Source organism: Pteropus vampyrus, unplaced genomic scaffold (genome assembly GCF_000151845.1).
Source record: "Pteropus vampyrus isolate Shadow unplaced genomic scaffold, Pvam_2.0 Scaffold4, whole genome shotgun sequence".
Lineage (NCBI taxonomy): Eukaryota > Metazoa > Chordata > Mammalia > Chiroptera > Pteropodidae > Pteropus > Pteropus vampyrus.
The window spans coordinates 22,376,352-22,389,633 of NW_011888785.1; the positions used below are offsets into that span (position 1 = coordinate 22,376,352).

Here is a 13,282-nt window from a genome sequence, read left to right on the forward strand (position 1 = left end):
AATTATTATTATATTTTTACCCATGTATTTTAACAGTGGTAATAAAGGTGAAGAGGAAATGTTCTTGTTGAAACTATTATAGTAAAACATTTCACTAGGATGGAAAATTAACTTATTTGCCAGCCAATCAAGATTCCCTAGTGTTCTGGAAGCAGCATGAAACAAAACTCGTTGAACAGTTATAATACTAAAGAATGTTGTTGACCTATAAGACGTAATGACTTAAAATATAAGTAGTAGCAGGAGATATTCCCATAGTAGTTGTACAGGTGTTTCACCTGTTGACCTAAACTTTTCTGCTTCCTAAAGTTAAGTATGACACTTGTCTGGGAAAATAATTTGCTCTGAATCATAAATACTAATTCATGAAGCTTTCAACTTAGGTTGCTAAAAACCACTTGCATGTGGAGGATTTAGTGCCAGTACTGGGTCCTCTACTAATTTAAAGCTAGATTTATCATAAAAGATATAATTTTTTAATATATATATTGTGTAAGCTGTGAAAAGTAGAGATCTCAAATCTACATCTGGCAAAGTGAATCACCAGGAATTTGTTAAGTGAAATTCTGCTCTCCTTTATTTTGAAACAGCCTATAGTCTCAGGGCTATTAGTGAAGGCAAGCTTTTGTTCGTTAGCCTTAGCCATTGTTTCTCTGCTTATTACTGCCTTCTCTACTCTTCAGATTTTAATTCAGATATTCTTCATGGTCAAACCTACTGCACTTGATATGTAATTTGGTGGATTTAAACTCTAATATGTAATACTTGAAGTTCATCCTCTCAATCTGTAAAATTAATAGCAGCCTAGCTAGAGCTTCTTCTTCTTTTTTATCTAATGTTTTTATACCTATTGCAAGTGTTTCTCAAAAGATTGTCCTTTCTTTCTCCAAGAGAGTATTTTAGAATCACTATTGTTTTTTGTCTAGATGCTTGGCGAAACGCTTTGACTGTAAAGTTCAACTCAATGGTATATGGAGGTGAAAACTCTGCCCAGTAACTAACACTGGCTCCCTGGATGTGCTTATTTTGGGCAATGTCAATGATGATATCTAATTTGATCCTAGCAGTTACTGAAAAGGAGGGGATAATAAATTTTATTTCTAGATAAGGAAGCTAAAATTTCAATTATATGGCTACTAATTGTGAAATACATGAGTTTTCAAAATTGTCATAGATTTCTTACTGGAAATTTTATAACCACTATTCTTAATTTTTAAAATAAAAAAAAACAGAGAGAGAACTTGTTGCTATTTGGAAACACTGTAGAATGCTTATTTTGATTAATATCTATATTGGCAACATACTGTAATAGTTTGCAGATGATAGAAAATCTGAAAACAAGTCTTTAATTTAAAAGAAATGCATACTTAGATAACAACAATAACAAAACAATGAAATTTTCCATGCTTTGAAGGAGAAAACAAACATTTTATTGACTATAATATGGTTACTTTTGCAGCATTTTGAATGAACAAATGAGAACTCTCTCTAGTGTTGCTATTTACACTCTAATACATGCTTAATATAAGAACATGGAAAACTAGTGCAATTATGAATGCAAAGAAATTATTGCTACCAAACTATTTATTAAAATTGTGAGATTTCTGTGCCATACTATTTTAACCACCTAGCATATATTTCCCCTGACTCTTTAATTAATTAATTAATCCATTAATTAATAGGTTAAATTTTACTCTGTGCCAACTGTCATGCTGAGAACTGAAAATAAAATAATGAGAAAAAAGTTTCTGTTCTCTTTGAGATTAGAGTCTACTGAGGAAACAGTATAAAGTAATAAGAGCTATAATAGATATATGCACATAGTGCCGTAGAATCATAAGGGAAAGAACTCCCAGAATATTCACAAAACAGTCTGAAAAATTATGCAAGGCTTTTTTTTTTTTTTAAAGCAATCTTATATCCTGAGTCCCTAATGCAAAAATCCTGATACAGGCAGATTAACTTTAATGGAATACAATAGTCTATAATCATGCATAATCCAATAAAATATGTAGACATTCTATTATAGGCTAGGATCTTCCACAATATTAGAGAAGATATTACTAGAAAGAATGAAAACAGATAAAAGTTTTAAGTGAAAAAGAAAAAAGTAGCAGGGGAAATGTATTTTAAAAAAATAATAAATAAATAAACCACTCTAGGCCAAAATACGTACAGAAAGCTTTGTAGACAGTTTCTATGATTTGTGGTAGAAAGTTAAGAAAAGAAAAAACATAAATTGGCATTGGTTACCAGGAATATATGTCACTGTTCTCAAAAACCTTGTAATTTATTTTACAAGCCACAATGATTGACACCTAGGCGGTTCTCAAAATTTTGTTGAAAGAATGGGTAAATATGAAGAAATGCAAGAAATATAAGTAAAATGTTTTCAAAGGTGACTGGTTTTGAGAGTAAAGACAGAATTTATTTAAAATTGCATCTGTGGAACCAAATTAGGTGTGCTGGATTATGCACAGTGACAAGAACCTACAGACTTATGTTGACAGCTCAAGAAATAGATCACTACGTTTAGTTTGATTCATTCAAATTTAGTTTTCTTATTTCTCTAAGTGTCTTTATTTTGGCTTAACCGAATTGAAATACGTTTCATGGCATGATGAAATCTGCTATACTTATTTAATCATGTCTAAATTTCACCACCAAACTATCTGATTCTATAAAAATAAAATCAAATTTCATTTCTACAAAGACAATGAGAAATACACTCACTGTAAATTCAAAAACTTAGCTAGTGTTTTTTCTTATGCATATTACCATGTTATTACAGTTAATTGTTAAAGCTTTAATTGAGATAATACAGTTAAAAACCACGTGAGAACACAATTTGATATAGTAAATATTATTTTTAATGTCTCAAAAGGTAGTCTATAAAATTCTATTAGATATTTGGGGGTCTTTAAAGTGCTTTAAGTTTCCAAAGTTATTTAACAACTTTTAAAAAACAACAAGGGAATAATCATGTTGTCATTTACGTCCTCAAGTCAAACTATGTTCAACTTGGATCTGTAATTTAAGAAGATTCAAAGCTAGACATATTCGATGCTATTTCTTTTCTTGTGAATACAGCAGGCATGAGAAAATGAGTATATGTTGACTGATTTTCAAAGAGATTAATTCTACGGATATTCCCTGAGGAATAGTAGAAAAGACTTGAATTTTCTTCATAAATCATTTGGTAATAATAAAAAAAAATTGTTAACTAATAAACAAGACATTCCCTAATCTCTCTCAAAAGGTGACAGCTGCTCTTGTAGCCAAGGCACTGAAATGAAACCCGGCATATAATTCTAACTCCAACCCCAAGCCACAAAAGAAAAAAATGGGGAGGTTCATAGATGAGACCAAAAACTATTTAACACTTGAGACAATATAGAATAAGAAAGAAAATAATTAAAGTCTTTTTCCCCATAACTCTTGCAATTTGGAGAAATTTGTGTCCTAGAAAAGCAGAATGCACTATAGTTTTTGAGTCACCTTCCACCAAATTGTTTTTTGCCATTATAATAAACCCTTTAAAGAGCTTTAATTCTAGATTTTAGCATTTCTGTTCCCTATCATTATGTTTCAAATTCTTTAAAAACATTTCAAAAAAAGAAAAAGACTCTTTCCTAGAATATATTTTAGTAAACTTACATCTGAGGTGCAACATTCTTTTCAGTGGGTAACAAAGAGGAACTATATGCATCTGCTTTGCCTGAGTCAGATGTAAAGTAATCCTTTAAACAATACTGCCTAATTTCTTCACTTTGGTTAGTATAGATCTGATTATTTATTTATTTACTGAGAGGATGTGTGATATGCCTTTACTGAAAGCAAATAACTAATATCTTCATATCCTAAAACACTTAACAGCCAACCTGCTCATTTCATTTGTATGCCACGGACGCCTCATTTTTTCCTCCTCACTGCCTAGCCTGTGCTGATCAGTATTAACAATGGGATTTTTGTCTGACTTGAAAACTTTCTTGTTCCATCTGAGTTGGAGACATTCTGACTTAAAAAAAAAAAAAAAAAAAAAAAAAAAACCCAGGTATTTTGATATTTTTCAGTGTTTTGCTATTTCAATATGTTAGTATTCTGGAATACTGAATTAACATATCAGATAATCTAATAAAGAAGCTGTGATGACAACCTCCTTGAAGAGATGGAAAAGGAAAAATCTCATGTTTAAACCATTTTGAAATGTTGAAAAATATGGTAGATTTAGGAAGTCAGAAAAAAAGATTTATCAAAAGAAAGGATAGATCATGTTCCTATAACTGGATTTTAGCACCTTTTGCCAACTTGAATGCTGACCACGAACACAATTTTCTTCATCCCTTTTTTTGTCACCCTCTTCCATCCCCCAGTGTAACTTAGTAACTTAATAAAACTCACCTACTAGGCCCACAAATGAAATTATCAAAGGGAAGCTACTACTTCACCTTACCACTAAAGAACTTTCCCTATATTTTCTGATATCTTTAAATTTTAAAGTATTTAAAAAAAAAAAAAAGAAAGTGACTGGCCAGTTTCTGTTCTCCTTCTGCATTGATTTAACATTTATTACTTCAATTCATTTGAAAAACAAAGGCTCTTTTTATCTTGAGTACTTTTTGTTTTAAAGTATCATGAGCATCGGTGTCACCAGAAAAAAACACAAACTTGTTTTTTTTCAAACTGTTACAAATTCAGTCCAGAGGGACAAGATTATTTTACTGAAATCTCTATTCATTGAGGGTGGAGAGTGTGGGTATGAGGGAAAGAGAGGCATGAATGCTTCTCTAGAGATTGAATTCTTTTTGCCTTTTACCAACTCCTCCTCTCAGCTCAAGCTTTCACATGTTGCTTATACTATAAGCCTTCACAAGGGTCAAATTATGAAAGTTTAACTTAATTTTTTAAATATTACTTTTAACCTGCCACCCCCTGTTCCCAGAGACGACGGCAGTTGTTCTGAAATAACTATCATTTTTGACTAGAAAAAATAATATATCAACTATTTAGTTTTCTCAATTAATAGGATGTCTTCTGATCTTCTAAAGAATGTTTTCACCCACACAATTCTTTTTTAGAAAAAAAAAGAAGGTTCAAATTCTCTGTACCAGAAAAACCCTCATTAAAAATGAATTTCCAATATGGGATGTCAGAGTAAGGGCAAGTGCTCAACAATGACATTTGCTTAAATTCTGTTGATCACAGGCCTTTCTTATATACTAATGGAGCATTCCTTTTAAGAAAAAAAAAGAAATAGCAGATGGAAATTATGTAGGTCTTTTTTTTTACATGATTCAATTGAATAAAACCTTGGGAAGAGTACTGATATTTGTCGGTTTGCTTTTCATATTGGTTTTCATCTTGATGCTGTTTCTTAGAATCCTAGTAAACCAACTCATTTTGAAATTTTTAATTCAGCAATTTATCTTAAAGAGGTCAACTAGTTCTACCAGTGGCACATATTTTGGGGGTGCTTCTCCATCAAACCACAGTAAAATGAGGATGTTTAATAAAGTACACAGAAATGTCAAGTACATTTAATCCACTAAATCTTTTAAATACATCTAAACTATATTTTTTTCTTATATTCTTTTATACACAAAGAATATAGCAAATGTTTTTACCTAGCACTCAAAAAGATTCAGGGTATCTATAACCTGGGGAGGTACTTGGAAGACCATCTCACAAATTAGAACAAAAATTGTTACTTTTAAATTGCAGTTTTTATCATCTTAATTTTTTGTATACACACACATACATTAGTTTCATCCAATTCATGAAAGGATCAGAAATCATTTCCAATGGAGAAGTGCTTTAATATGTATCTTCTATGACTATATGTGTTTTTTTAAAAAACAAGAGTTAACCAAAGTCTTGTGAAATTGGAAGTGTTGTTTCTCTAGAAAATCAAGCATACCACCCAGAAAACTGCCATCTTTGTAATCCATCTCAATATGGGGTGGGGCGAGGTTAAAAATAACCGATTCATTTGACAGCAATGTACACAACAGCATTATCTTCATATAAAGCACCTGCTCAAATTTGACTTTGTCGTAGAAGTTAATTGCATTGGAAAACTTGAAACTTAAGATATTAGGAACTCAGTTACAAGTAGATAGCTATAGCACATGATGTAGATTGTGGGTTAAAAAAATAACAGAAAATAGAGAGACTGCTTTGAGGAAAAAAGCAAAATAAGATTTTTTACTTATACTTAAAATTTAACATTAAAGGGTCAATATAATATTTCTGACTTTCAAAAAGTAATAAATGATGCAGTAAAATAGATGGCTAAGGCTGCCAAATCAATGTCAGGCTTGATCATGTCAGGACTTAGGCGGTGGATTCTCAAAGCAGGGAGTAATGTTCCGGGGGTGGGGGGAGGGTTTAGGGAGAGTGTGGGGGAGGGGTGAACCAAAATTTACATGTCACACATGCAGCCAGATTTTTTAAATTCTGATAAACGCCTACCCAAGTCCACCCCTGCCTTGTTTCTACCTCAGTTGAGAAATAAATTTAACCTTAATTATTCCTCACTTTTTTGGTGGTTTAAGAAAAAAGCTGAAAAAAAAACTTTATTTAATCGTGACCAAGAGGTAGACATATGATTCCAAATACTTTTGTAAATATTTTTCAGGCATGTAGTTTTTTTTGTTTTTTTGTTTTTTTTGCTTTTAAAATCACAGTTAAAATATCTATGTGTGGCTGTACTTCTGTACTATTTTATAACTGAATCATTCTGGGACAGTTGTGCTTTTCTAAATGATTTACTATTTTTACATTTTTTAAATTAAAAATTCTATAGATAAGCAAATATAAATGTGGATTTATTAAACTTTCAAACATCCAAAGGCATACAAGTATCATACAACAATTGGGGGATAAAAAAATATCAAACATAAATTAATATATCAGTTTTGTTTTGTTTTTTAATTATGCATTTATTTATCTAAACATAGGAGTATCTGTCTGTATTAGCATACTCCAGGCTTCAACATTAAGTTGTTTGTCTTACAAAATGAAATCCAGATTGAATGCCTTTTCCACCATAGAGTCAATTTTGACCCTTTTTAAACTGAATTTTACATACAATCTTTTATATTTCCTGGAACACATCAAAATCTTTCATGATTTGACATTATGCAAGTGAAACGAATATATTTCTAAATCTGCTAATTCTGTTTCATTTTGAGAAATATAAACTTACTGTCCTACTCTAGGTAACAAGAGCTAGAGAAAAATAAATATTTAAGACTTTTAAAATACATATTAATGAAATGGTACCACTATTTAAAGTACTTAAACTAATTATATGTGATATTTCAATAGAATAAGTCATTAGTCCAACTCTTTAAATAATCCCAAAGTGACATGAATTCCTCTGCAGAATGAATGTCTATAGAGAGTAATCCATGGAAGACAGACAAGCCTCTTGTCATTTGTAGCCTTAATCCATTGCCTAGAGCATGAAAAGTGCTCACGATAACAAGTGTGGGAATCAGTAAAATCAACATTATTTTTGGTTTTATTTTCTTAACAATACTGACTGATCAATAGGCTTGCAGAAACTGACAAATACAATACGGGATCTGTTTGATGAATCAATTTAGTGAAGCAGATAGAGAATCCCTCCTCCCCTTCCCCCACTCTCCCTCTTTAAATCCTCTTCATCCTCTTCTTCTTCCTCTACTTACACACACACACACACACACACACACACACACACACACACACACAGGGTAAGGAGAGAGAGAGAGAGATGGGGGTGGGAGGTGCTCGTTCTCTATTGGTCTGTGGATGTGAAGTAATAAAAGCTGTAGGAACAATGCTCGGATCATTTTTTATAAGACTAAGCCACTTTCAGTGAGTGTTTATGTTTTCAATTGTGAGTCTCACCCTCTCCTTTCAGCTGAGAATTTTTCATATTATTGAAGTAGAGTTCTCTCCTTATATTTCAAGTATATGTGGGGAGTGGGGAGGTGGGGAGAGTGTAGAGCACAAAAAGTTGGGGAGTAAAGAAGGGAAAGTTGTGTCCTATTAACTTTTATACATCCATCCGTCAAAAGAACTGGAATATAGGCTTTGGGGAAAATTGCAAGAAAAATAGAAGAGGAAATTTAAACACCTCAAACAACATGCCTATTTAGGAAAGAACTAATGGTGTTGTGTGACTGCCTGAATACATGCGTCTACAGAAAATTTAGTAACCCTTCACCAGCTCATGAAGTCACAGAGATATTCTCTTTATATTGATCTTTGATACTCAGCAGGGACTTTTGTGAACTTTGTCATCTTCCTCTGCCCTTTAAACCAAAACTAAGGAAGTGGCTTTAATTAATGAGATGTGATGCATTAAAATGTTAGCCAGGGCATTCCAGAAGCTGGAAAACCATAGATGTTTTTAACTTCTAAATATCCTTTTGAGAATCCCCTGTTGTAATTTATAATTCTCAGTGGACCTATATTTGTCTTGAACTGATTGTTGAAATGGGCTTTACTAGGAATTTCTTCGCTGAAATTGCAGTGGGGCGGGGGAAGGGAGCGGTTGAGCCAAGGGGGCTTGTAGGGAGGAGGGAATGATCTCTAACAAGGTTTTAAAACCTTCAGTGGTTTAAGTTATATTGATGAAAAAGAAATGCAAATACACACATATACGTGTGTGTATGTATGTATGTATATATGTATACATACATAAACACAATATATATGCATACATACACACATAATGCACAAGTTCAGCAGAATTATATAATGAGCATGAGTTGTAAATTATGTAGGTAGCAGAATTCAGATTTTTTTAATCAAGATTGCACCTAAAAATGGCTATAAAACAACGCTTGCCTTGGGAAGTAAATTTATAGCTACGTGCCTTTCACAAGCACGCTGGAGGGTTCTGCTCCCGGCTCTAATCTCTATGAGATGTTTTTTGCATGTGTTGTGTGACAGGAGGGAAGGGGAGTGGGTTGAGCTTGCTTGTTCTCCCATTGTCAGCTAGTCTAGTGAGTGTTGGGAAAACCTGTCTGTGGGATCTTGTGTCATCTCTTCCTACATGTGTACAGGAAAAGTCCGCGGTGCTCACGGTTTCATTCTCTCTCTCTCTCTCTTTCTCTATTTCCCTTTCATTCTGCTTCCCCGGAGCCGAATGAAGCAGGGAGCAGGATTAGAGTCCGCCACCAGCTATCAGAAGAGCCTAGATAAAAGGAACTGCTTTTTAAGCACCACTGCAGCAGCCCTTGTTATTATTTTATTTTATTTTTTTTTTTCCTCTCCACACAACAGTTGTGCCTCATTATCCGGTGCCTGGCTCGATTTTTTTTTTTTTTTTTTTTGAGGTTTTGAAGTTTCTGTGCTTCAGTGACTGTTAGAGAAGAAGAGGTGTTAGTGTTGCGGCGAAGTCTTGATTGTCTGCCTTTATGAATGAAACTGACCTAAGTCACCTGTTACCTCCAGTTTTCAGATTGTTTGAACTTCTCTGGCCGCACAATACAGACGGAAGCCTGAAGCAGTATAGGGACCTACAGCGTCTGCAGCATGGGCTGGTTCTGTAGGATTGTCTGTCTTTTCTGGGGAGTGTTACTTACAGCAAGAGCAAACTACCAAAATGGGAAGAACAATGTGCCAAGGCTGAAATTATCCTACAAAGGTAAATCTTTATTTTTTTTTTCTTTTATTTGGCTAGATTTGTAATGCTCCCCACCCCCTTTCATTCCTTGAACTCCCTCCCGACCCAAATCATAAAACCTTTAGTTTAACCCCAGAAACCTATATGATTGTGTGTTTCTTTCTGGGATAATTTAAACACTTTTTTAAATAAAAGCATGTCTTCCGTTTGATATGATAACTTAAACGCAAACAAAGAACATTTAATCACATTTGCAGAGAGGAGCTAAATGCCCGGTAAAAGCTGATCTGTACATGTGTTCATATGTTCTGTTATTTTTTTTCTGATTCTACTTCTATTAAAATATTTTTAAAACTACTATTGCAAAAATGGTCCCTTTGTAGATGTGCATGCCTCACCTATACTAATCGTTTTTGATAAATTTTATTTTCTTAGTTTTAGACACTAAATGGTTAATCATCATCATGAATATTCAGTTTGTTCAGATCTGACAATCAGATGCTTAACATAAGCAGTAGGTCATGGTTTGCCAAGAGAATATAAACTGGAGAGAACAGACTAGTTTTTTCCACAGTGTGTTATGATTGTACAAAAGACTGTGTACTTGGCTAATTGGTGTAAAGCTAAAGCCTTTGAAATATAATGTTATTTAATTCCATATGTACTTCAGTGAAAAATGAAGACACATTACTTCCTTGTTGTAGAACTTGTTCTGTGAACTTCTTTTTCTTAAAGTATACGTTTAAGAAAGAAAAAGAACTTTATCACCTGGTTGCTAGTACTTTACTTGATTATAGTTTAATGTGTATGCTTATTTTTTTAATGAGGATTCTAAAGATAATAGTTGTTCTATATTTGTTTAGTTAGATTTTATAGATAGAAGTATAAAATAATGCTAACATAGATTCCAAAATAATATAATTTTTAATGGAAGAGAATATTTATATAACTGAGGTATTATTAAAGTGGAGTTGAAGATTAAACTGTTTAAACTCAAGTAGTTTTACTCCCTAAGGTATTGCTTTCTCATAATTGTCAGATTTCTAGAATTGGAAGTAGGGCAGTGAAGTCTTTAAGTTATATTCTGTTTTTAACTAATAATGTGAAAGATTTATTGAATCTACCTATAGAGATGTCTGTCTACTGTATGTTTCTCTTCTGCCAAAAAACATATTTTTTAATTTTCACATGATGGGAAAGATCCTTTTCTAAATGCTCTAGTGTGAATGAGGACCATAAATAGGAAAGACATGTAATTTTCACACTTTAGATTAGAAAATTAAACACCTATTAAATGTGTTTATTTGGATTTAATATTTGTTGGATAAAATACATTGAACTGGAAAACATATTTATTTTTGGTATAAAATTTTCTTGATTATTAATATGGGAATGAATTTTAAACATAAGCAAACATAATTTTAATTGTACTCATTCAAGATATTAAAACTTATAGAAATCATTAAATACTTAGTTATATATCTATTATATCTCTAGTAACTATCTTTAAATTATTTCCACAGTATATGATATTATGGCATGTGTATTTTCATCAGTTTTTGCTTTCTATTTTCACTTTGAGAAGATGTCACCAAATAATTCCTAGGTTGATGGTCAATTTTATGCAAGTTTGAATGCCTTTTAAGTAAGTTTTACATACAACTTCACTTCTTGAAGATGTGAATGGCTAGGCTATAATTTTAAAATAACAAGTTTGAAACATGAAATACATATTAAAAATGATTAGATTTGCATATGCTTCTCTAAGTGCTAATAAAGTGTAAAATAAATAAGAATTGAGAATTCTGCTTATTTATTCTGCAAAAATTTTATTTCCCTGGCATTGGATTATAGAGAAGGCACCAGTACTTCCTATTATTAAAAATATTGCATTTAATTAGAATAGCCCTTTATTATATACACATACTTTAAACTGTATATATTTGAAATTATCTTATAAGCTCTTTTTAGTAATGGTATCCATTAGAATTATTTTGCTTTTTTTAAATTGAAAACTTCCTTAAAGTTATATAACAATTCTATTGCTATACCTAGAGCTTAGCAATTTGATAAAATAAACAGTGAAATGAACAAGAAGGGGGAAAAAAGGGAATGGCCTAAGCAATTTTTCTTCTGTCATTTTATTGGTCTGTCATTACCTTTTTGTCTCTCCTTGTACACTTGTTTTGCCAAAGCCTGGTAGCCAATTGTCAATACTTTGTTTCTAAACTAAAATAGACATTTTTTTAGCTGCTTCTTTTTCCTCCTTAATTAGATGTCAAACACAGTTAAAACATCCACTGCATTGCTCTTAAAAATATTCCAGCATGATTCATGAAGAGTTAAATCCCTGCCAACCCTAATTTCCCATGGTCACTTGTTTTCAAAGATCCACCATTAACTCTCTCTTTGCTCAGGTTGCCAAGACAAAGTTTCAGGCAATCACTGTGCTTACTTTCTACTTGTCATCTTGCCTGGTAGGAGATGAAAAATATTTAATATGTTAAATAGGAAAGACAAAGAAGAACAAGGAGGCAGCCTTTGTAGTGGGTGCACCTACATACCTAATAAGGTACCTCTTTACTTTCTAGGAAAAAGGAATTGAATAGATGTTTTAGGACCATCTGGAGAAGTGATAATATTAGAAAAATGGGGTATGCTGGCTTTTCCTCTGAACCAATCTGATTTAGAATCCTTGTGGGGGAAGCAAATGTGAGAACTCTGTAAATCTCAGCAGTCACATACAAATTATCCTCAAGAAATATTCACTCAGAGATATTTTTTCCTTCCTTAAATATATGTAACATAACTAAATGTTAAAAATGCTTCTTTTTAAAAAGAGTGCATAACAATTTATTTCCCTTTCAAAACTAGTCAAATTTCACTTTTCTCATGAAATACCAGAATATCATGTAATCTTCCTTTTGGAATGTGTGGTACAACGAAGACCAGAAAAAGCTATGGAAATCACAAGGAAATAAATTAGGTTTGGGGTTTTAAACAAATGACAAATGTTCCATCACTCAATGTAATTAGCTTTTCCAGGACATTGTATGCTTCAGTTTTGGTAGAAATCAAAGACACATGCAAGTATGAATGTGATGGTGATCACGTGAATCCCAATGTTAAATCAATGCCTTTAACTTTACCTTCATAAAGAAGGCTTACTAATAGCATTTAAATAAATGGTAGACATTTTAAAGTCTTTCTTTTCATACTTTGTAAAGCTTGTCTCCCTCAGATCAAGTAGTTGGTTTAAGAATAAAATTATTAGTTAAATTGAAATTGTCCTACATATCTTTCTGATACTAGAAGGTAATATTGAACTAAAAATTATTAAGTAAAATTTGCAGAAACTTTTTTATTTACATGGCTCAGTATATTGTGATCACTTTAAAATTTAATTAATGTGAATGATGATTTACTTTATTATTTATTAAATTTGATTTTTCAGAGGTTTTCTTTACTTCTACTAAAGAATAAACACATCACACATACATATATATGAATATATGAATATATAAATGTCAAAACTTTATGTTAATATTTTACAGTTGAGAATAATATTCCTGGCAATCTATAGGTTATAAATTATAATAAATGCTTTACAAATAAAATTGTTATTGATATCAAATGAAATTCACATTTTAAATTATAATA

General features: G+C 32.0%; 1 protein-coding gene across 1 annotated transcript in view; it reads left to right on the forward strand.

Moving 5' to 3' along the window:
- Positions 1-9,313: 9,313 nt before the first annotated feature.
- Positions 9,314-13,282, forward strand: part of SEMA3A (semaphorin 3A) — a 196,714-nt gene continuing 192,745 nt past the window's right edge. Inside the window, exon 1 of the mRNA XM_011364399.2 lies at positions 9,314-9,643. Within this exon, the coding sequence (XP_011362701.1) occupies positions 9,532-9,643 (112 nt within the window). The 5' untranslated portion in view covers positions 9,314-9,531. The remainder of the gene's footprint in view (positions 9,644-13,282) is intronic.